We start from the raw sequence: 25,803 nt of genomic DNA, 5'->3' as shown, positions 1-25,803 counted from the left end.
AGGTAACAAGTGGGTCCACGTTGGGAAGTACGTTTTTCCGTGACAACCCTAATACGGTTAGGTCGAGAATCCTTGCAAAATGTTTCCACTTCCAACGCATGGGCAAGAGCATTCTTGAGGTCCTTATGATGTCCTAGGTTCACAGCCATTCGAATTTCACGGTCACGAATACCGTCGACGAAAGCTTGAACCAGCATCTTGTCTGCAACGTCTGGTGAGGATGCGTAGGCTTTCCTAACCAGCGTCTCTATTTCTACTCCCCATTTTTGCAAGCTTTCATTTGATTGCTGTATCCTATCCTTTAATTGAGCCCTATAGACGTGCTCTAAGTGTGCATCTCCGTACCGTGATTCCAGGGCATCCAGCAGTTGCTTCAACGTCACTTTACCTGTCTTGGTATCTAGTATGGTGAGGGCTTCATCTCGCAGTCCCATAATAAGGGCGGTGACAGCTTGATCGTCATTCCACCCGTTTGACTCTACTACAGTCTCAAACTGTACCTTGTACGCGCCCCAAGAAGATTTACCATCAAAGGGAGGCACTTTTAGATTTCCAGATGGTGCTACAGACGTTACGACACCCGTGGTCTTCAAGCACTGCATTTCATGTTCCAATCCGAGAATCCGTTTGTCCTGTTTCGCTAGCTTGCTATCCACGTCAGATTCCAAATTTTCAATTTTTTTATCAACTTCTTGTTTAAGATCTCCTAATTTTTCCCCTATACGACGAGCCTGTTCTTCCATCATACGACGTGTCTGAGCCTGTTCTTCAACCATTTGGCGTGCCTGTTCTTCTTGACGGCGAGCCTGTTCCTCTTGACGGCGGGCCTGTTCTTCCATCAAGCGCCGAACTTGTTCTTCCTGATGACGGGCCTGTTCCTCTTGACGTCTTGTCTGTTCTTCCATCATTTGTCGTGCCTGTTCCTCTTGTCGTCTTGCCTGTTCTTCCATCATTTGTCGCAGAGCAAGGAGGATGTTAGCATCGTTGCTTTCGCCTATCCCGCGGTTCGCATCGAAACTCTGTCTCCGGGCGGCGTCGCGTGCTGCTTGTGCCCTGGTCTGCACTCCCTCCGCAGCTGAAGACTCTGCTACAAACTCCTCTTGACTCTCCCTTGGAGTAATTGGCATTTTTCTATCCCACTTCTGACACCAAAATGTTACGAGCTAGGGGATCGGATAGAAACTGCCGTCGATGAATTCAAGGGTTTATTTTAATAAAATCTACGAGGAATTCGTTTACACTAATATCTTGAAATTACGCACAGAAAAGCACTAATAACACACACAATGAAACACTGTCACTAATCACTTAAATCACTCAGTACTTTATCACTGGTATCACTTAATCGCACTTTTTCTCTTCGCTGTTTATCGCTTGGAATCGCATTCAAAACTGAACTGAGTGGTCGCGTTTTGGCTCGCTTATATATCCCTGGGAAGAATCTCGAACGATGTTTCCGATGTTTACGAGAACTTTCTAGGCGGGAGCGCTACTGAGTAGCGATCGCCTAATTCTAGAACGCGCGTACTTGCTATCTCTTTCGCACACTGCTACGTGCTTGTCGTACGACGTTCTAGAGTTCTCGGTCTAGCTTCGAGAAGGTTCTTATCTTTTCTCTCTTTCGCGTATCAAACAGTGCTTGTCCCACACCTAGAAAATTCGTTCTAGAATATTCCTTCATCAAAGGGTTATAACCAGGCCTGAAAACGCCTGAAAACGGGTCTGCTGAAAAGTGTACCATTCATCTATACGTGTTCTGAAACCGACTGAAAAAATGTTTCAGCCTCCTGAAAACTACGGCAACATTATGTAAATTTTGATTTTCTAATATGTGATTGACCCTCTCCTGAAACGGTCATAAATCATATTTCAGCCTGCTGAAAAGTTCTCTAAGTAGTGGAAAAATCTAAAAACATTGCAGTTGACCCGTCTTCGTAACAGTATGAACATAATGTAATGGTTGCAACTCCTTCCAAACATTTTGTAAAACAAGAAAAATTGGCGATTAAAAATAATGGCGGAGTTTTTAGCCAGTTCATCTTGTCCATTCTTTGATTTGAGAACTATCAGTTAATTTAAAATTCGAAGCATTTAATATATTATGTATTTCTTTATCGACGTTCATAAGTGTACATTGATTGTGATACCTAAAAAATAAAAAAAATGGATTTTTTTAAAGTCGAAGCAGCAAAAATACTAATGATTTATTGATGTCTAACAGCTTGCACTAATGTATCTGACATTGACCTTACGTAATTCCGATCGGAAGGCAATGAAGCCATGCAATCTGATGTACTACTTCTATCTATATATTATCCCTAGTAGTCGTTTCAAGGTAACTATGTCACCCAGCAACCTACTAAAAATTTTGTATTTATATGCATGATGGCGTAAAAAACTACCTGGCGAGATAGTTATAAAACAGTAATTTAGCCACGGCCTTTGCAATACCATATTAATTATCAAAATTTATATCAATAAACCATATTAAGATAAATAACCATATTAAGATATGTGCTGCTGAAATATATACAAAAATTTCAATAAAATAGGTATAATAGTTCACTTATTGACAATAAACTCGATAAATATAAATCAATGAGTTTGTCTTATAAAGATACATGCAAAATTTAGTGTTAACAATTTGTGTTTAATTATATGTTTGCGCAATTGCTGTTTGTGCAGGAGAAACGAAAACTACTTCACACTTATAAAATATGGAATTTCTTCTTCAAATAACTCGCGAATACTGCAAATTTTAACGTTGGTACGTACTATTGTACAAACAATGAAGAAATAAAATAGTTTACGGACATCCGGCCAGTGCTTTTATCATTACTTAAATTTCAGTAATAATGGATAGATTTTTCTCTTCTAGACCTTGTTATAAAGTGTGGAATTTTAACGAGTTTGTTATCATGGTTACCATGGTAACAAATCTCCAACCCACGTCTTGTTATGAGTAAGAAATAATTTAATTGATTGTTATTTATTCTCATCGTTATACGATTCCCCTTACAATTGTCTCATACATATCAGACTACTAAGACGTAATTCGTGCGTCAGAGCATAAAATCCGAGATTGGATGGGAATAGCTGAAATGGCCTATTTGCATGTCACAGGGTAGTTAATTGGTAAATGATCAACACAGATAAGTCGACAGTAGTGGTAATTTTATCAATGAGCATACTGATTTGGGTTTTATGTGTGTTTAGGAGATGTTTCTTTTAACTCATTACATTAGCAAGACGGAAAACACAATATAACGTAATCATCCAATGCGACATAGGGGACATATATGCTTTGTCTTTGTTATTGGTAATTAAATTTTTTAAAAATTTAACTTTATAGGTAAATTTTTATTTCTTGATGGCAGATATATAGATATACGCGGAGAGAGCTAAAAGAGGCTTTCATGCCCAAGGGCTGGCGGATTTTTTTTGGTTTGTGTTGTACTTTAAATTAAAAAGATAATGATATCACAGAAATAAAAACAGGATTTAATATACATTTGTACACTACTACTATTTTTTTTTCATAGACGAGTATTGAGTGTACAATTTTGTTAGTTGAATGGTTTTGAAAATATCAGTGGGCAGCTACCAACATAGCGGTGGTGTGCGGTAAAAAGTGTCTTCAATTCTTGAAGTTATACTTCTTTTGTCGCGATGGAGAAAAATGATGAGAGTGAAGTTTTACGATGCGCGCGCACACCGACACCTAAATTCGACATCGTAAAGTCCGTTCCGGTGGCATGAAAATCGATAATAATTATGTTAAAGTTGTATATTCTAGTATTTTTATATTAAGAACGTGTATTGTCACAGTACAATTAAACAGTGTGAATATATAAATATTACTTCGGTGTTTTTATTAAATCAATTTCATATACGACTGTGGTAGTATTTACTAATACTTTATTAGTATATCTATATTGAATATTAAAAACTGATTTGAATAAACTGTTTTGACTGCATTTATAGATTTGAGGTTGTGTATAATTTATTTACATCGTTAATTAAAAATTATTACATAATTATCTAAAAAAATATTTTTTTAATAATTTTAATATTTATCATTAATCACTTCTGCATTTTAGTTATTTTTTTCCATACGCCAAAGAAGTATAACTTCTAACGCGTGTACAGAAGTACACAAACACTTTTTTTTATAGATGGGCAGGGTCATCTCATGTTAAGTGACACTTCCGCTTAGGGACACATTCTTAGTCCAGAATGTACCAATTTATTAGTTGAATTGTTTTAACATAGTGGAGGTGCGCGACAGAAAGTGCCTTAAACGCCCAGTTCTGGAATAGAACTTATAATTAGCTATTACAAACTTACGCGTACTCATCTGTGTGATAAATACCTTGTTAAAGGGCAAATTGTAATCTTACAGAAATAATGAAAAAACTTTACCGATTCGTTTATGAGAAATAACTTGGATTAAGGCAGAAATGATACGGAAATGTAAATTGACGAATACTATTGCGTGAAATATTGCCCATGTTTGGAGAGATCCTAACAACTAACTTTCTTAAAAGAATGTAAAGAAGAAATAAATTGATTCGGCTTATTGTGGACATAATATCCAAAATAGTCTTATTTTACAAGTAAGTGTTGCGTTTTTCTAGGCAGTTTTTGCCGCGCACCACCACTTTGTGGAACCAGCTGCCCACTGAAGTATTTCCGAACCAATTCGACTTAGGGTCCTTCAAGAAAAGAGCGTACCAATTTTTAAAAGGCCGGCAACGCAATCGCGAGCCCTCTGGAATTTAGAGTGTCCATGGGCGGCGGTATCACTTAACATCAGGTGAGCCTCCTGCCCGTTTTTCCCCTATTCTATAAAAAAGTAATATAAGACTATTAAGAAAACATCAAAAACGGAAGATCAGAAATGTGAGAAAAATAAGACATTATTATATCGAATATATTGTTAATTTAAGTTTTTCAAGGATAAATTTAAAAGAAGCCCAGAGCAGAAAACCGTCTCAAGCATACTGATTTATGAACTTATATTATTAAAGTTATCAATAATTAACGACTAAAACTGTAAAGTCTAGAACTGAACAAAAGCAAACGTGTTAATATGAAATGAGGAAGTGTAAATCAAGTTTACGACTTGATTGACCTCAGTTTACGACAGAACTGTTACCAGGACACGGCCCTTATTAACTGCTTCCTTTTTGTAGGATAATACAATGACCGAGTTCCTATGCGTCAATTATGATATATCACTATTTTATTTATCAATCTATTATTGGTCAAAGCTAGAGTGTAGGAACAGTCATATAGTATATATAGTTAGGTATAATTTTTAATGGACGCGCAGACGTTAAATGTAGACAGACAATTCAACGTTTTTAGTAACATGCCTTTATGCATGTGTGTGTTGGTTATTTGAAAATGGTCATCCATAATTTCACATAATTCACAGAACAACAGAGGCCTTGCCGGACGTCAAGGCAGAATACAAAATATAAACCATAATATAATACCATCCATATCAACCTCGACGTCCGTTGTTCCACAACAGAGCGTTCTTAAGCCCATTAATGCCGCCCACCACTACGTGGAACCAGCTGCCCTGAAGTATTTTCGATCCAATTCGACTTCGACTTTCGGTCATTCAAAAAAAGAGTGTACCACGGCTTAAGAGGCCGGCAACACACTTGCGAGCCTTCTGGCAATGTGAGAGTCCTAGTGCGGTATCACTTAATATCAAGTAAGCCTTCTACCCGTTTACCTTCTTTTATATAAAAGCAGAGGCAATAAGTTTTTAATCGGTGTATTACTTTGCCTTTTTAAAAATAATAGTATTTATTTGAGCCAGTCAAAAATTGCTTCACATCATGCTTCTGGTCTCAAACATACAAATATAAAATCCTCTGTGTAATTCATGTCGATATAGTAATATAATATACCCACTAAAATTTGGTGTATATGGGTTGCAATGACTGCCCTGTTTTGGGCGCCCGTAGGCTTGTTTGCCCCCCTATTATTAAAAAAATACAAATATGAATATATGCCCAAGATAAAACATAGTTGCTTTATTATGTCCGTGAAAAGCTTGATGACAAGTTTTTATAACTAAAATTCGACAAAGTTTTTCATTCCATGCGTGGGCCGAATTGGTTTCTAAAAATAATTCTAATGTACCTTTCAACTTCTTTGTAGCTGTGTAGGTTATCTGAAACAAGAAATTACTTCTATTATTTAAAATTTAATTAGAATCCTTTGGATTAAATAAGCCGCAAGCGCGTTGCTAGTGTGGCAAAGTGTTGTAATGTGGCTAACCAACGTACAGAAATTCTCAGTGAAGCCTGCGATGAAAGGCCCAGGAAACCTCTGGAAGGATTGGAAGAAGGCTAGCTTAGTTTACCAGTACATTCAACTGGACCTAATTAGAGCCAAAGTGCGGAAACTGAGTCTACCAACATTAACCATGATACGTGATTTGCGTTATTTGTTTAATAAACTATTTAAAAACAGTCTAATTTAAACTAAAATATGTTCAGCCAGACCCATATGTGAAACTGTTCAACTTTTAACTAACAGAAAATCGATATGCCAATTTCATTTAATTTGCAAGAGCAGCGCGGCGTGTATAATCTGTGGTGTAATGAATAAAGTTATAAAAGTTCTCGGCTGTCGTGAAAATAAACAGCGCGTTACCGCATAAATATTAGCACATATAATAATAACGGCTACATATAATTATGGGTACATATTATATTTTTATTTTTTTATATAACTGGCAAACGGGTAGGAGAATCATCTAATAGTGATAGAAAGACTCTCACATATTTATACCGATTTAAAATCAATTAATATATAATTGAATATGAATCGAGGGCATGACTATTAAACTCAGCCACTTCCGATGATTGTAAAAGTTTCTTGTCTTTGTACATTTAGTATTAAATAATGATATAAAAAGGAATCATTTTTCTATTTAAAATCAAGGGTGAGGTATTCTTAAAACGCTTTTAGAAATTTGTAATGGGCTCAATTAGCGGGAAAGGATACAATTAACAACAAAGGGCTGTTAAAGCCTTCGTTAGTCTTTATAGCGATTATTAAACTTCTCTTAGGCTTGGAAATCAATTGTTTAGCTACCTTATAAAAACGCACATTGCCATCCTTTTTTGTAATTCATGTAATCTTTACTTGCGTACGTCGACGAACTCTCTATGAGAATGCTTCAGTAGCCCTCATTATAGAAATTAAATTGCCCTGCCTTTGATGGCACTTGTCTCATAAACCTCCCAAAGATAGAAATCCATTTCAATTAAACTTGCGCTTCAACCAGGATTTGAAGCCTCGGTTACAAGCTTAAGAGCTATACCTCACCGAGACGCCATGGCGACGTGGCCAGCGACGTCTACAACTACTTCTTATTGAGATGTATGCCGGCTCAAACAAAAAGCTCACTCACTTGGCGACCGACTGGCGATTTTTTGTAAGGAATCTCGCTGTTGGACTTAAGGACACAGCTTGGCACGGTCTGTTTTGGCTAGCTTAGCTCAGCCTGAAAGGGCGCGTTTCCCGCGACTCGCGCAAGAAATTGCCATACGAATAAAAACTCATTTGTCTTGAATTAACTTATGTTATTCAAGACGTTATAAATGTATATAATGTTTCTGGATTTTTTACACTTACACTTACAACCCATCATGATTCTAGTTTCATGAGAAACATGTATGTAATGTTTACCTGTAGAGATGTAACACCAAAATAACAAACGTGTCGGAAGTGATTTAATTTAAAAAAATAACTTTTATTTGAGTACTTTCATAGTGTGACTTTTATCCACAAAACACTCGAAGAATTTTAATAAACTTTATAATTTCTCTTCACAGGGAGGCCGAGGCCGACAATTTTTAATTAAATTAATAATCTCCTAACGCCTGAGAATAACTTGTTTCAGTACAAATTTCGTTTAGATTGTGAATATAAATTCGATGTAGTTTATTTTAAATTAATAACAGTCTTATATATATTTATTTATTTAATTTATTTATTCGGAAACCAAACAGAAACATCCTTACAATAAAAACAAAGTCAAAAATAAAACACAAAACAAACACACTAGATGCATCCACAATAGGTTACACTTATACAATAGTATATAATATAGTATAGTGTATAATATAGTATAGTAACATTCTTATTGATTTTTCTGTTTGTGCATTGAACATCTCTCAGAAAATATTATCGATATTTGATATTTTAGTTTGGTATTAGTGAAGAAGCTGTGAAAAATAAAATCAAACATGAACTTTGTGAAAACCCGTATCTAGTCTAGTCTTGGACGTCGAAGAATTTTTGCTTCCAAAATAATACGTATATTGCTTTTTATTTTCAACTGTAACAGTATTATACTATACTGTGTAATAAGTGGGCTTCAAGTGCACAGGCGCTAATTAACGATTTAAGTTGACGCCTGGTAGATAGTACTGGTGAACCTAGAGCTGATGTATTCTTCTCTCAACGAATAAGTATCGCAATACAGCGAGAAAATACTGCCGGGATTAAAAGTATTTTTTTAATTATTAATATATTTTTAATTTTGAGCAGTGTTGGCCTAGTGGTTCGATCCCCGGCTGTGCACCAAAGGACTTTCTTTCTATGTGCCCATTTAACATTTGCTCGAATGGTGAAGAAAATCATCGTGAGGAAACCGACATGTCTTAGACCCAAAAAGTCGGCGACGACGTGTGTCAGGCACTGGAGGCTGATCACCTACTTGCCTATTAGATTTAAAAACGACCATGAAACAAATTCAGAAGAGGCCAAGACCTAAAGAGGTTGTAGCGCCACTGATTTATTTGATTTTTTTTAATATTTTTAATTACATAGTACGTTACAATATTCCAAGATAGATTTTTTTATTTACAGTGTAATTATGATTATAATATATATGTACATAAGAATCATAACCAACTTTTTTCTCTTCATTTTACAAAATAATATAGTATATTACAATATGTTACGTTAGAAAACCGCTGTGGTTCGTATTAATGTTAACATAGCAGTCTTGTTTAGGAGCGCGATAAATGCATGTTAAAGTAGTTTTTTAATTTAGAATTTTAGTGGGTTAGTGTTAGGCTATCTGTTATGTGATTGGGTAGACTATTTATTAGCCGTGGTATCAAATACCGCAACGTTCTACTAATCTACTTATTAAGTGAACAATACAGCGAAGGAAGTTGATCATAGTTGCGCCACATTTCAGATGATACAAAGGCTTTTAACTTTATTGACGGCAATTCAGTCCCAGCACAAGGCTGTTAAATGTCAGGCTTGATGATATCGAACGTGCTAAAAGGTTGTTACAAAATCCATCTCTTAAATGTTACTTAATATTTTTTATCAGAATCATTGACAATAGCTATGTAACTTAAGGACTTTATCCATGTGAGGGCCATCGCAATCTATATAGTGCTTCCAACTTCATTACAATATTTTTGTTAAGTAAATGTCACGAGGAAACTCCGCTAATATGTAAAAGTATAGAAGTTTTCCCTCTTCATTCCGTAAGATAATTACTAGATATAACAAATGTTGTTATCAATTAAATTGTGTAAACATTTTACTATTAAGTTATAAAGCATGAGAACCAACGAGACAGCTTTAAAGATAAATCAAATCTCTCTCCCTAAAATATGGTGGGGGGGACAATGGCTGGCCATGCAACATACTCGTGAACGGGTTGTACTTGTGGGTACTGGACTTGAATTCTATTCTATGTATTTGCGTATTGTACCCACGTGAATGTAAGTTCGTGCTCCTATTTCACCATGTCTACTGCTGATTGAGGACAAATCTTTGTTATTATTATTTTTTAATGTTAAGAAAACTATTAATTATTTAAGATGTCATGTGAAACATGGTGTTATGGTTGCTACTTACAAACATTGTGTAAAAAATTGGGAATTAAAAAAGAGTGACGCAGAGTTTATTGCCAGTTCTTCTCTTCCGTTCCCTTGATTTGAGAACTGGTAGTAAATGTAAAATTAGAAGTATTTTGCATTTAATATGTATTTCTTTTAGACGTTCATAATTGTACGTTGTGTTACCTAAATAAATAAAAAAACGGGACAGTTATATCTTATAAGATATAAATTGATAATAATTAATTGTCTTAAATAAAACTCGACAATAATGACTTGCATACAGGTAATTTTCTTTTCTTTTTAAATATATCAAGAAATGTTATATATCTATTATTGAAATATTGAAAAAATGATATGTAAACATATTCGCAAAAATGTAGGTAGAAACAGTACTTGTTGCTAAGGAAATTCGAACGGAAATAGACACTCTCGTAGCCCACTGTTGCTACGGAGCGCACACTTATAGATTCGTACTAGTCAAATCACGTAATCAAAGTACTTGAATTAATGTTGAAAATGAAAAAGTTTTATGAAAGATAATTTTAATCATGAAAACTCTACATTCATATTCGAAACTCTCTCATAGAATTTAATATAGAGAGATATACTCTGACTTGTTCAAGTATTCCTTTTCTAAACAATTTTCTAGAAAAATTTCCATTTATAAAATCCTTTAAGACGCTCTCAATCAGCTCTATTTGTGCTACCAACGACGTAATTTATTCAATTCAGTCAACATCAATCAACAACGTTTCATAAGAACGGAAATAGGCTTGAAAAAGCGCCGACTATCTTTAAAGTAGTTTGTGATACTGAGTTTACTAAACACCCACACTATATCACAGGTTGATTATGTGTGATTAAATGCGTAAATAACACTCTTCTCCTGAACCATGATCCTTTCCTTCTATGTCTAAAAACTGTTAACTAAAGATTGTATTGTTCTATCTTGCAATTATAATAGTCCTTTCACGTATTCAAAATATTCAAAAAAGTCCATGTACGATTGATATAAATATAATGTATGACAATAAATTTTTAGACACACAGAAAATTATATAATATTTGTTTAATAAATGTTTTAAAATATATCCTACTTCAATGATTTTTCTAATAAAAATATGGCTATAAGGCTGATTCATAGGTATTCGTTCTACATCGGTCATGTTATCACAAACATAAAAAACTGGCATTACATATTTAGACCCGAACGTCCAAAGGCTATGACTAACGATGCCAAAAGAAAACCATCAATGGCATATGTAGAAATCTGAGCATTACAAAGTGTCATTACATAAGTTAGTATTAAATTTTCACGTACATATTCATAATTTTATTACATTAGTTCATGTCCTCGCCTTACTTTAGCGAAATAGAAACTTTTATGATACCGCAGAGAGTTATTGTCATCGTGCGTAGTATAAAAGGTGTTTTGTAACACGCAAAAGGCTTCTGTAGGTATTCCTCTGGCTTCATATTCGAGGCTAAACGTGAACTATATGTGATCGTAACGCTCCATTGAGTTTTCATCTCAATTCACGTGCCGATTAACAGTATGCTAATACTCAATGTGACGTTATCTTACTGCTTAATGGCATTAAACTAAAAAGAAGGGTTAAATGCTTTATTAAAAAAAGTTAATTTATAATATATATATATCTTAATATATATAAATTTCCTGTCACAATGTTTGTCCGCGATGGACTCCTAAACTACTTAACCGATTTTAAATTAAATTGGCACACCGTGAGCAGTCTGGTACAACTTAAGATATCTCTTAAGTTGTACCAGACTGCTCACGGTGTATATAGCGGATAGCTCAGATCTCAATTTATGCCCGCAATATTATTTTATTTTAAATATTTGTTCATCATTTGATACAATTCTAACATTTGCGCTGTGTTAAAAGTACCAACGTTTCACATAAGCTTTCTACCTTTCACATAAGTCTCCTACCGTTTCCTTAAAAACCATATTATCCACAGCAACGCTTGGCCGAGTCTGCTAATATACTATATTAACAAGCATAACAATATGTTTTAAAAAGAAAATCTTTTAATACTGGATATATATTAAATATTCCATTGGAAGGTATAAATTAATAAAAACTTGGATGGATTCAATTGAAAGATTTTTCTAAGCATATCTGAACTTCACTAAGAATATCCCTTGGGAGCATTAGCGGTCAAAATTTTCTCATGACGTGTTATATAAATGATTATACGTCTATAATAAATTATGATTATGTTCACTTTATATAATATACTTTATTCAAATGTTTTTAAAAATTTGGCACAAATTCGTCTAGAACAGCTGATAAAATCATATGTTTAATCAAACGTGTATATCAAATCAGCACACAATCGAAAATAAAATTTATTCGTATGTTAAATTCTTTTGTAGAATAGTCGGAAATTATTATTTTCGGATCATTGTCGGAAAGAATAAGGGTTGGCTAACACTTGACGTTCGCATAATCCATTTTAATATTGTGTACTGTAAGGACTTTGCGAGTTGCGTGTTGGTATGAATACCAACTAACAGTACACTAAAATAAATAAGGGTTTTCAAAACTGACTGTCTTAATATGGAATGAGGTTAATAACTATTAAAGTATTATTCATGATACATTTAGTTAGGGTTATCACATAGCTTTTTATTTCTCTCAATAATTTTATTAAAGTTCACACGAACCCGACGATCCTTATTTACAAGATTATTGATACTTCCGGTCACGTATGACCAATGCGTTAACATTTAAAAGTACTTCTATTCTGTTCTAGTATCAACAATTTCGTAATAAATAAGCAACTAGATTAAGAGATTAGGATTTACGCAATCTAGGTTAATGTATTTAAGATCCTTATCAATTTAGCCACTACTAAAATACCAAAATTGAATTTGGTAATTTAGTTGTTAAGATGTACAATGTACATGATGGATAATACTAAAATTTAAAACGATTCCAGAATATTGATTGTGTATTTATAAATAAGAAAACATTGGAAGTTTAACCAATACTATACAAAGGAGATTTACATATAAAGTGAATGTTTTGGAAAGGTAATTCAATTTAGTTTCTGTCACTCCGTTGTAGGAAACCAAAATTTCGTTTGATTTCTTGTATTATAAGATTCGGTTATTCGTTCGTTTTTCCACTCATAAGAAATAAACCAAACAAAGCAAACAATTATATTAATACTATGTATTTAAAGACAATTATCTGAATTATGACTTGGATGGATGTGATGTCAGGAATGTGATGATGATAGATGTGTGTGTATCACAGATCTCTGCAGTTTCTTGTAATTAAATAGACTATAAATTAACTAGAATATCACGATTATTTAAAACATAATAAGTAAGAGAGGCGAGGCCCATATTCAATTATGAAGAACATGTCAATAACTACAACAAACACTAAATTACAAGTCGTTTTCCGATTTTTTTCTTTCAAATTCGTGTATACAAAAGTGACAGTATTGACAGCTTGAATGAACCAATATCCAATACAATTTGTACATTGCTCTCAACACGAATTCTATTCGAACATGTCTATTGTCCATGCTTCCGTTTAGATCCTAATTCGCCCACGGAGAGCTGCTCAAGTGTTACATAAATTATATATTATGTTAAATTGGACAGTGACTATTATTTCATTTCGTTTTCTATATATACATTTAGCAACATTTAACATAAAATATGCATACTAGACTCATACTGATTAATATTTTAAATAATATCATATTTATAAATGAAAAAGACTTCATAAACATGTAAACATTATTTCAGGTACGTATATAATACAGAAATGTAAAATATTAATAATTACCTATATTTCAAAAACTGGTCTGTTATGTTGGAATACATCAGATCGTCATTATATGTTTTGGATACTAAGCAGTTAGGAACAAAAATATACACATTATACTCTAACCATAGCACACATAGCTGGAAAAAATTAAACCCTTAGGGTCTGTTTATAATGTATGGATAAGGTACCAAATAGCTATGCAACACATAAATTATTCGAAAGATAAAAGTTCCGAATAAGATACTTCGCATTTCATCGGGTTCAATAGGGTTATCTGACAGTCGTGAAACGCAAAAATACTGTTTATCCCTACCAATAAGTAATAAATAGCTTATTTGGAGCTTACTTTTTATATTAATTTAAAAGTATAAGTCAGAAAAATAAAGAGTAATAAATCATACTAATAAGAAATTTGGTAAGAAAACGAGGATCACATTGCCTTCCCTATAAAACTTGGCCGGTTTGAATATAAAGTCTAACACTAAATAATGTTAAATATTATTACATATGTACTCCCCATCAGTTTCCCTGTTGGTTTGTAGTAAGTAGTCTTGAAAAAAAGTCAAAACGTCGTTTCTTTGGACTGGAAATGGGCTTATGTGGGCACGTTGGCACCGTATAATCTCCCTTGGAAAGCAAACAAACGCGAGGCCTTAGAGCAGACGGGAAAAAATAAATAGCTCAAATATAAGCCTTTTTTAAATATGATTTTGTTTCGTTTGGAGTAGATACTCTTGGACCATGGCGTGCACATGCACTAATCAAAGAAATTAATATTTAACCAGGTGAACCAAGATATGTAATACAGCGAGGAAATGCTGCCTGTATTAAAGTTACACTGCCACAGAGACCAAGCTTATTAAATGTGTCTTAATTTTAACAATTTTTAATTAATTATTATTACTATGTAGGTAAAGAATATCGGAAATACAGCATATTGGTGTGTTGGAAATAAATATACAAGTTAATAATGAATTTGTAGAAAAATCATCTGGGCAAATTAATATAAATCATTGTTTTCAAATGATTCATCTAGTTTAGTGTAGAATTTTGTAAAAAGGGTAACCCTGTTTTTAAATTGATTCATTCAATAAACAAAGGTTGGTTTAATTTGATTCTTTCTTTTTACATAATGTGTTTTGCATTTAAACTTAGTAAGCTTATAATATAAACGACAATATTGTTAACAAAGAAGTAACCCCAAAATCGTATAATAATCATAAATTTAAATTACTCACCGCTTCAAACACCTCACAGGTTCATCTCGCACGTACTACATATAACAGTGCATTTTCACTTCTTATGCCACCAAGCACTTATAAAACCATACAGATTAGTTCTCAACAATTACTATAGTGTTTTTCATACAGAATAGAAGGAATTACAAGGATTTTTGGAGAAGACGTCGTCTCGCGGCAGAGATTTGTCTCGATTTAACCGAGGGTTGTTTGTGATCTGTCGCGCATGCGCTCTTTATGGAGGTGCTATACATTGGTTTGAATGAACGTACCGCTATAGGGTATTGTACGGATAAAACAATATCTACGTTCCAAATTTTAAATGCGATACATTTAATGCATACTGAATACATTTTTACATACTACCTTATTCTAGACCTGAAATCGCGAGAAGTATTTATTCGCCATTTCTAAAATGTTGTCCTTGTCTACAAATATACTATAAATTTATATAACCTGTGTTTCTAGTATAGGTAAAGGTACATAGTACTAGTAGTTCTGGATACACAAACAATAAGTAAAATAGGTTTACCCTGAAAGTAATCGCAAAGAGTTCTATATCCAAATATTGAATACTTCCCTATGAGATGAATATCGCAGCTCGGTTGAACGCACTGGCATATTCGACGAGATGATTGTAATGGTGCTCCCACATTGCCGTTATAAAATGTTTGTAAACATTTTATAACACCAAAACATTTACTAACAAATGTTAACAATTGTTGCACTTTGTTAGAAACTGTTACATGTTATAAGTGCTCCTACATTGATGGAAAATGTTTAAACATTTTATAACATCTAGTATTGGCTCGCAGTTTGGTTTCGCCTTCTGAGGGCTGAGGACGTCTACACGAAAATGGAAGAAGATTTGCTCATTGGAATAGCTTTTATTTTTTGTTTAAAAAAGAAGAAAAAGCGCTCTTATTGGATGCGCCAAACGCTAAAAGCTAGAGGAAAATATAGTGCCACAGACTATCTCAAGGATTTAGGTATTGATGGTTGCTTAAAAGATTTTATAAGAATGAACAGTTCCGAATTTGAATATCTACAAAATTTAATTGGGGCAAAAATAGGCAAACGAGACACTACATTTAGAAAATTTGTAAGTGTGACGGAAAGACTTGCGGTAACGTTAAGATTTTTGGCAACTGGTAGCAGTTATAAAAGTCTTGGAAATGTGTTCAAGTTGTCAGACCAAGTGATATCTATTATCGTACCAGAAGTGTGCGAGGCTCTCAATGAGGTTTTAAAGGAATACATACAGGTAAGTCAAACAACATTTTTAATTATTTTTTTATTTACTTTTAATATGATCTAATCTAATCATACTTTAGGTAGGTACCTATCTTACCTTACTAATAATTTTTTTAATACTTAACAAACCAAACATGTATTTTTTAATTTTTGATTGATTCCAACAAATCGTTTAATGATTGGGTCGAATCTTGGCTTGATTCCGATAAATTAGACGGACTCTGTGTTCTTGCGCTGGTACGAGTATGTGTCCTGGAGTTATCCGAAGAACTGGTTTCAAATGAAGCCGAGGGACTCGGTGCGGTGTAGTATCCTCTCGAGCTACAGTCAGCATTATTTTCCGAAAAAGTGGATAGATTTGGTTCAGAGTTGTATCCCCAGGAACTACTAGCGGTTGGGTCTGTAAAGGTTTTTGGAAAATCATATTGTCCCATTGTCGCATTGTACAAAATATTGTTAATGTGATGTTGAGCAGTATTCTTAGCATGACTGTTTTTTATTTGTTTCAGTTTCATCGAGACATACTCTCCAAATGCGTCATTTTCATCCCTGCTTTTTCTAGATTCGTACATTCTTTGTAAAATATTTACAGCTTCTTGTTGTGTTGGATCTTGTTCTACTTCAGGCCGTCTTCTTTTCCGAAATGGTTTTGGGGTGGCGAAAGGCGTGCCCGTAGTTTCATCAGTGACAGTATTTCCTGTTTCGTTCAAACTGAGAGTGTTTTCTGAAGCAATTCTGTTTTCTTCGTTACCCTGAAAGAATAGAACTAAACGATAATTTCAAGTTATAGGCGCGTCAAATTAGCTAAAATTGTAAAAAAATCTATAACCGCGATTTTCTTTTTCTATTACTTAACAACCCTTAACTGAAATCATATTTTTTTATAGTGTATTCTATTAATATTTCATACTTAATAAAAATATCCAATAAAATTTGTTAGAATAACGAGTTATAAATTTATTTTTCGCGCCTATTTCTTAATCTTCTATTTTTGTTCCAGATACCAACAACACCTCAAGAGTGGCTACACGTGGCAAATTCATTTGAAGAAAAATGGAATTTCCCAAATTGCTTAGGAAGTATCGATGGAAAGCACGTAGCCATACAAAAGCCAATTGATAGCGGCAGTGAATATTACAACTATAAAGGATTTTACAGCGTTGTACTTTTAGCGATAGTGGACGCAGAATACAACTTTCTGTACGTGAATATTGGCTGCCAAGGACGCATAAGTGATGGCGGAGTTTTCGCAAACACAAAATTTCGAAATAAAATTAACGACAATAGTTTAAAAATACCCAGTGACAGCTCACTACCAGGCAGAAACAAACCTCTTCCTTATGTGTTCGTAACAGATGATGCGTTCCCTTTACAAAAACACTTATTAAAACCTTTTCCAGGACCACAGGATAGCAATTCTAAGGAAAGAATCTTCAGTTATAGACTGAGTCGTGCGAGGAGAACAGTAGAGAACGCATTTGGGATTTTGTCAGCCAGATTTAGAGTTTTACGAACTACAATATTATTAGATCCAGAAAAAACTACTACTTTAATTATGACATGCGTGCTACTGCATAATTTTATAAGAAAAACTGAATCGAGCATGATTTACGCTCCATCTCAATACTATGATGGAGATGACATAGTAACTGGTACACGTATCGATGGACAATGGAGATTAGAACAGCAGCAATTAACACCACTTGAAGCATGTGAATCCCTGACAGATGATGGGAAGAAATAAGAAAAGAATTCGCAGAATATTTTTCAAATGAAGGGTTTTTGGACTGGGCATCTAAATATTATTAAAAGACGTTAAAATAAAACTCACCTGCAACCCTCCATCGACAGTTAAACTTGGAATATTTTTGCCTTTAAGGAACATGAGTTTTTTAAATGCAAACCATTTACTTGACTCATTAGCTCCTGCACCAGATTTATTAGATTTACATTCTCGGTTAAATTGACCTACGAGTGATCGAATCTTTTTTTCAATTACTTTTTTATCCATATTAAATTCACTGGCAATTTCCATCCAAGCATCGTGTTTTTTATTTCGGTCTTTGTAGCTCTCTGACATCGTGTTCCATAGTACTTCTCTTGCTTGAAACATTTCAATCAGTTTGTAAACATCATCGTTATTCCAATTACCGGACATATTTTATTGCTTGGCGCACGCGCAACCACTAATACACACGCACAGCGATGCACGCTGACACAAAGGAACTGACAAGCGAGACACCACGCGCAGCGACCTGCGTACTCTAACCCCCACCGCACCGCACCGCCTATCCCGCCATCACCCTTATAAAATGTTTACAAACAAAAGATAACACATGTTTTATTTTGTTATAATTTGTTTTGTTATAAAATGTTTACTAACATTACTAAACATTTTCTAACATGAAAATTTATTTGTGATTAAATGTTTGCTAACAAATGTTTACTAACGTTATTAAACATTTTCTAACGGCAATGTGGGAGCACCATTAGGAAAGAATTGTAAGTACATGATTATTTTACGGTAAACAGTTCTGTTTCCATTTCAGCTCAAACGAGTCTTATATTTTAATCCTTTGTTTTCTAACATAAATTTATTAAATGACGAATGACGTCAATTTTAAAAGATTTTATAATAATCACTCTAATACAATTAAATATTATGTTTACATGTTTTATAATTAAAATTCCTGTAGTTATTTTCAAAGAGTATTGATTACATAATTAAATTAAATATAAGTTTTTCGCCTAAGTTATAGTTTAGCAGGTAGGGCAATGACAAGAATATTCTATTAAGTCGTCTTCAGAATATTAAAAAAACTTTGAATCTTGTGTCCCCACCGCTTCCATGCATATATCATGACAATTTATTGGGATACAGGCTAGCCTCTACCTATCCAAAGGTAGTTTTTCGCTCCGATAGACCGGGAGTCATTGGATAAGCTATTTAGTATTTCTGCGACAGAAACCTTCGCTGTTCGAAATGCAGCTTATATTTGAGCTTTTAAGTTTTTTGCAGTATGTTTTTAACGTATAATATGGTAAGTTAAATCATTATATCTACGTAGATAACTATAATCCTATTAAATTATTGTGATATGGGCGGCGTATCAAGGTAACATATATGTTGTGTAATGAAACTGCAAGAGAAAAGAAATTAACAGAAGTCAGAATTTAAATTAAGAACATTTACTTTGAATATAACAATTTATAAATATATTAGTCAAATTTCTTATACCGAGATCTACACTTAAAACTTTCCCTGTTTATAGGCAAAATTATTTATTCAGCCACTTCACGTAAATTCAAATGACAAGAAAAGCTTCACGCCTACTCGTTTGAGACGCAAGATAAACATCGACATTCGACACGTCTAAAAGTTTCAATCAAATGGTACGTGAAGGAAAATTCGTTAAATTCTTTGTTCGCCACAAGTTTTGTTTTAGTGTGATTAGTAAGAGTAGCTGGTAAGGTGGTAAAGTAACTATTTTACTATAAATAATACTCTTTATGTATCGATATAGAAGATATATTTTAATACTAGTAACTACCAAATACAAACGAAAAAAAGTAAATCCTAATTATTGGTCATAACTAGATTTTTATATCTAAAGCGTATGGTGTAATGATGTATATTTAGTAAACCGAGTTTACAACTTTAAGGTATTTTTCATGATCTAGAATATTACATAACAAATAAAATATATAAAATAGTAGTTTAAAAATTTGTCGTATAACTTAATTGATATTTTTATTTACATACATGCTTTGGTGCTATCATTATTATTCAAAGCTATATTATACATTTATAACAGATTAAAAAGTTATATTGTAAGGGTATTTTCATAATCAGAATAATTGTGGTGTGATTACAAAGCTTCAAAGATGGTTGTACTTGAATCGTTTTAATGACACTATGGCATCTATAAATAGATAATTTATTTTAGTTTATCGAAACTTGAAATTTATTCCCTAAGCAATACTTAAAACTTGACAGTAAATGTTTATATTTATAACTAATGTAATAACTTGCAACGGGTGGTTATCTGTACGTACCTCGAGGGCGTTGCCTGTCTAGTGTCTAGCCAGGTTTTATATCGACCAGATCTGGTCCAGACTCTCGTAGTGCATTTTGATTATGCACGTGGTAAAGACATTATACGGAATTGTGTTCATCCGTAAACTGTATTCATTTAAATTCGGCGAATAAGTTTCGATGAGGCATTGTTTCTCGCCTCTGTATCAAAGTATTATTAATATTATTGTAATATGTACAACAAAAAAACAACTAATAATGTACATATATAACAAATCTATGTTGTATATTCTACATTTATAATTTGTTTTGCTTTCATTGGAATGATTGCATTTCAATTATACGGAATAGAATATATTATATTTGTGGAACCAGCTGCCCCCTGAAGTATTTCCGAATCTACCGACTTAGGGTCCTTCAAAGAGCTTCAAAAGAGCGTACAAATTCTTAAAAGACCAGCAACGCACTTAGGAGCCATGGGCGGCGGTATCACTTAACATCAACGGGTGAGTAACACAACTGTTCTATAAAAAAATATACGGGTTTAATTATTAATATTAAACAATGAACGAAAAAATTGCGAGCAATCTGTGTGCTACCGTCTAATAATTGACTCTAATATTTTTGAAATACATAACTAAATAAAACGGGATTCCAATCCTTTACTTTGATTGATAAAAGTTTCGATCCCGATTCAAAAAAATCCCCGTACAATTCTTTCAAGTAAAAACGTTGTTCGAATCTACAAATGTGATAAAAGATCTCTTTGAAGGGAGGTAACAAAAATAGGATTTAGGTTCGCAAATTGTGTTTTCCATACAAATTGAACAGTCCTGATTCTTATACAAATGTTTGAAATATAGCATTTATTAAGGAAATGAAGCATTCTGAAAGGGTGTGTGCTACCTAAAAAGAGTGTTGTACCGCGCGATCCCTAGGTTGGGTCACTAAACGCGGGCATCAGTTATTAAGATATTCTTACTCATTTAAAACTAAATCACGCTACAACATTTTAAATTCTCGGCCTCGAATTTCTGTATCTGTTTGGTGATCATTTGTTAATCTAATAAGCAAGCAGGTGATCAGCCTTCTGTGAGCACGCCGTCGACTTTTTTGGGTCTACGCCGGTTTCTTCATGATGTTTTACCTCACCGTTCGAGCTAATGTTAAATGCGCATATAGAAAGAAAGTCCATTAGTGCACACCCGGGGATGTGAGTCGTACACAGAAGCCACTAGGCCAACACTGCACTCTTTGAGACATGGTTACGATAGTGTCCAATACAAAAGAGAATATAGTAAAACGCAATAGATTCATTTAAACTTTCCTACTATAGAGTAGGAAAGCTCACGAGCAACTGCAGAATATTCAGTCCAATTTTCATGGAAAAGATTTGTTGATTAGAAAATATATGAGCGAAAGCAAGAGGAAGTAATGTTAGCTAACTATGTTAATAATATTACAGCACAAGGTATGATATGAAAAACTTTAGCTTGAAATCCCCCGGTTAAATAATATAATTCTTCTTATTCGGTACGCTCTTGACAGAGCGGTGGTGATCGCTATGTGGTAGAAGGCGCAGATGTGATGCGCTTCACGACGTTCCGCCACCACTGCCTATTGGAGGTCATCTAATCAAATAATATAATGTCGTATTATAAATACAGCACAGGCTTTTGAAAATCCCAATTGTAATCCATTTACCTACGAACTTAGTTTTACGCAGTTCAACTCAGGTGAAATATTCAATAATAAAAGAGGCTGGAACTTCTGGTCTCAATTTCTTTATAAAAACGCCATGTCTTTACATTTTATCTTCAAAAAAATGTAGTTACCGCAACGTACTTAGCAGCTTATGAAGAGCGCTTTGCAGACAGGCAGACGATATTTGCATGCTGAATAACATTATCCGCCTAAACATAACCTACTTGGCACACCGCCCAGGTTGAACGACCGCAAATCAAGGATGTCACATGTCAAAACACTGACCTTTTAATTTTACTCATAAATACTGGGACTTGAGACGTAATCACTTTTCGACAGACAACACCCTACACGCTACACGAATTTGTATGGGAATTACAATTTTTGTGACATAAATTTAATGTTGTATTGATTTTCTTTTTAAAATTTTAATAATAATAATAGTAGATACTTGGTTGTAATCATATTAATACATGAAATTTTTTTTTAAGTAAAAATCTTATAAGCTATCATACCTATTATTATTTTGGGAATTTTAATAATGAAATATTATATATATAATATAATCATTTATGTCTTTTACGTAGAAAGGTTGCAACCCTCGTCGGTGTAACTTTGTCATTTCCGTTTGACAGTTGGTTTCTAAGTTATCTATTGAATATGATTAAACTTTGGTTACTGGGATAACTTTGAGCTATGACTGCTTGCATCACCAAAAAATCATTTGCAGGACCAATCAAGCCATAATTGATATGTGTATTACATACTTATACACATATTGTTTATCTATGTAATCTGTTTTGGCTTTCTGTATTGTCTTCGTGTTTTGCCTTATAATATGTATAAGTATAAGCTGTAAGATTACTCATAATTTAAAAAAAAATACTTGTCATGTTAATAAATAATATAAAATAAATATTTTTTATATTTATTTATTTTATTTAGTGACAATTCGTTGAAAAGAAACACAAATAACACAATACATAAAAATTACAAGGGATGCAACGGGCGGCCTTATCGCTAACAAGCTATCTCTTCCAGGCAAAGTAAGAAAATAAAAAAAAATAAAAATGATGAGTGCAAGAAGTTTTATAGGCTCTCTTTTCAGAATATGTCAAACTTTGTAAATATATCCTCACAACCTAGCACATATTATTAAAATATGTTTTATTCCAGGTCCTAAGTTCAAAGACTTGAGAGAGAATCTTATCTTCTATAGTACACACTTTTTTCGTTTCATTTTTGTCTATGGACTATCATTAATTTATGGCGCGCAATCTTTTTTCAAGCCGTACCATGCAGCTTCATGCAAAAAAGAAATTGTAATTGGATCTGTTGACAATGGCGCTTGTAACGAAGGATTTGTTTCATTGAAACAGAATAAACATGTCGTTCAGAGAGTCATCATTGAACACATTTGCAATTTCAACATTTACATGCAACAACGAGGTATGAAGGTAATGGATATGTGATATTACATATATTAATCACTAAATGAATGAGTTGTGAGTACCCATGAAGATTTTTTAATAAAATTTAAGGGAAATTTAAATTGATTACATTTCAAAGAGTTTTATAAATGTTTTAGTTAAGTTATTAAAGTATTTAATTAAATTGCTTATGTACGAATACGAACTGTAAGTCGCTGACTACGACTGTTGTATAAAAATTGTAGCGTAATTACGATAATAAACGTTTAATTCAATTAAAAAAAATTTAATAATGAATTTCACAAATAATGCAATATCGTAAAAAAATGCAATAATTTTTAAAAATTAACTTGTCGTGAATTATTATAATTAATATTAATTTGATAACGTAATCATATATTTCAATCATTTATAATGAAGTGATAAAATATTATAAGGATTGACTATATTATGACTCATATGTAATATCTATGTAAAATTCAATTTAAGACAAATTTGCACGCCATTGTATGTGTATAAGAATATGCGAACATTACATTGTACCACCAAAACATTATTGTATCGAATTCTTGCAAATAAATATTATCATTATCATTATTATCTTTAATTAAATAAATATCCCTTTCAAATATTATATTAAAATCGATGACGTCGTGAACATACTATGGAAAAATTATCCTGGATATTCAACTCGTATTTTTTTCCACTTTGTGTCTCTTTTCTTGAAGGACCCTAAGTCAAATTGATTCGGAAATACTTCAGTGGGCAGCTGGTTCCACAAAGAGGTGGTGCTCAGCAAAAACTGCCTTAAAAACGCTCAGTTGTGGAACAACGAACATCGAGGCTTAGTGAATCGTGGCTTAGGTAATTACACAATGCGTAAATCCTGAGTCCTAGAATTAATTAATGGAATACACAGTCTATACGATTAATTGGCTAGAATTTAAAAAGGGGTATACTAAAAAAATAACAATCCTTTAATTTCCTACTAAAATGAAAAGTAATGAATTATTTACTACTTTCAGTAAAAATCCCCATCCTTCCTTCGTGAAGGGTCTTATAGGATCGGTATATACATATAAATATATTATAGGTATATAATATATTTTTTTCCTCGCATTCAAAACATTTTCATTTCATCATATGTATCTTAGTATCAGCTATATGGTGGTAATCCGTGGGGCGGTTAAAATAGCGCGGATCGATAACTGATCGGAGGAAACTACGTGCCCAGTGATTGGATTAAAATAACTGCCAAAAGAATGACTGGTATCACAATTTCAGCTAATCGTATACTAACTTAATTTTCTAAAGTGTGCTTGCTTGGCAAGGCAATGTAATTTGGTCATGACAACGTGATACTGATTTATGTGCTTCCATACAATGGCGTATTTGTTTAATTTTTATTTATAGACAAGTGATCTGCATCCGTGACTTACATGTCGTTGATTATTTAGTTTTAAACATGCTTGATTCAAGAAGTCTCACGGTACGGATAAGTGATAGCGCATTCATAACATACAAATGCACAGCGAAGGGTCTCATTTCTTCCGGAAATCACACTCGCCAATTATATTGAAATACTAATATGCCGAAAGTATTGAGGCATCAAATTAGTAACTTTATGTTATCGCTTCTATTAGCTAGGCAATTATCCTGTAGATACTTACTACGTACTGATACATCTAGTATATAGTTTAGAAGTTGATAACTAATCTATAAGTTGAGATCTTCAGAGTTAAATTATACTGCTTCATTAATACATCGGGACTGTGAAGGGATCGATAAGTTCGTATAAGAGTGCTACATCACAGTTTTCCTGTTAGATATTTTTTTCTTATACGAAGTATTTACACAAAATGTATAAATGTGATAAATCATTTTAAGTTACTTAGTCTTCATAATATAAACATTAATTTTACTATTTTAAAATTAACATAGGCGCTATTTGAATTTATACTATATATTTATTTAATTATAAATAATCTTACAGCTTATATACATATAATAAGACGAAACACTAACGCCCAAACCCAATAACCTATCTCAATCGATTTTTGACCATCTGATATAGACATCTTAATCTAAATATTGAAAAAAAGTGTGCCAATAACCAATCGATAGATTATAATGGCCATCTGTCGATATATACTATGCATGGCAGATATCGGTGTATGTGGGTAGACCTTTGTATGAAAATGACAGTTCAACTGTGCCATTATCCTACCTTAAGAATTTAAATTACACCAGTTTTTAAATTATTAATTATATTAATTGTACGGTTTTATTTACTTTATTTGGTTTACATTGATTATCAATTATGACCGGCAAAAATAAAAACTTGATTCTTGTTCAGTTCTCTGCCTTCTGAAATCAAATCAATTCAAAAAAACTTTTTCATGTTGGTAACATAATGTACACTTAA

General features: G+C 33.2%; 3 protein-coding genes across 5 annotated transcripts in view; 1 reads left to right on the top strand and 2 right to left on the bottom strand.

Moving 5' to 3' along the window:
• Window positions 1-15,136, bottom strand: part of LOC110994261 (sodium bicarbonate cotransporter 3) — a 40,510-nt gene extending 25,374 nt beyond the window's left edge. For all 3 annotated transcript variants that reach the window (XM_045629773.1, XM_045629775.1, XM_022260809.2), the window contains exons 1-2: window positions 14,955-15,136; window positions 6,163-6,193 (exon numbers count right to left, since the gene is read on the bottom strand). The gene's annotated coding sequence lies outside the window, so the exon portion shown is untranslated. The remainder of the gene's footprint in view (window positions 1-6,162; window positions 6,194-14,954) is intronic.
• Window positions 15,137-15,597: 461 nt separating this feature from the next.
• Window positions 15,598-17,749, top strand: LOC123689515. The gene is made up of 3 exons (XM_045629855.1): window positions 15,598-16,218; window positions 17,209-17,408; window positions 17,609-17,749. The coding sequence occupies exons 1-3, from the start codon at window positions 15,811-15,813 to the stop codon at window positions 17,619-17,621; spliced, it is 621 nt and encodes a 206-aa protein (XP_045485811.1). The 5' UTR covers window positions 15,598-15,810; the 3' UTR covers window positions 17,622-17,749.
• On the bottom strand, window positions 16,324-18,501 carry LOC123689514. The gene is made up of 2 exons (XM_045629854.1): window positions 18,040-18,501; window positions 16,324-16,960 (listed from the first exon to the last, which is right to left on the bottom strand). Exons 1-2 carry the CDS (start codon window positions 18,364-18,366, stop codon window positions 16,352-16,354), a joined length of 936 nt encoding a protein of 311 aa, XP_045485810.1. The 5' UTR covers window positions 18,367-18,501; the 3' UTR covers window positions 16,324-16,351.
• Window positions 18,502-25,803: the final 7,302 nt, after the last annotated feature.

Source organism: Pieris rapae, chromosome 10, assembly GCF_905147795.1.
Source record: "Pieris rapae chromosome 10, ilPieRapa1.1, whole genome shotgun sequence".
Lineage (NCBI taxonomy): Eukaryota > Metazoa > Arthropoda > Insecta > Lepidoptera > Pieridae > Pieris > Pieris rapae.
The sequence above is the reverse complement of the archived record's forward strand: the minus strand, read 5'-3'. Positions and strand labels throughout refer to the sequence as shown.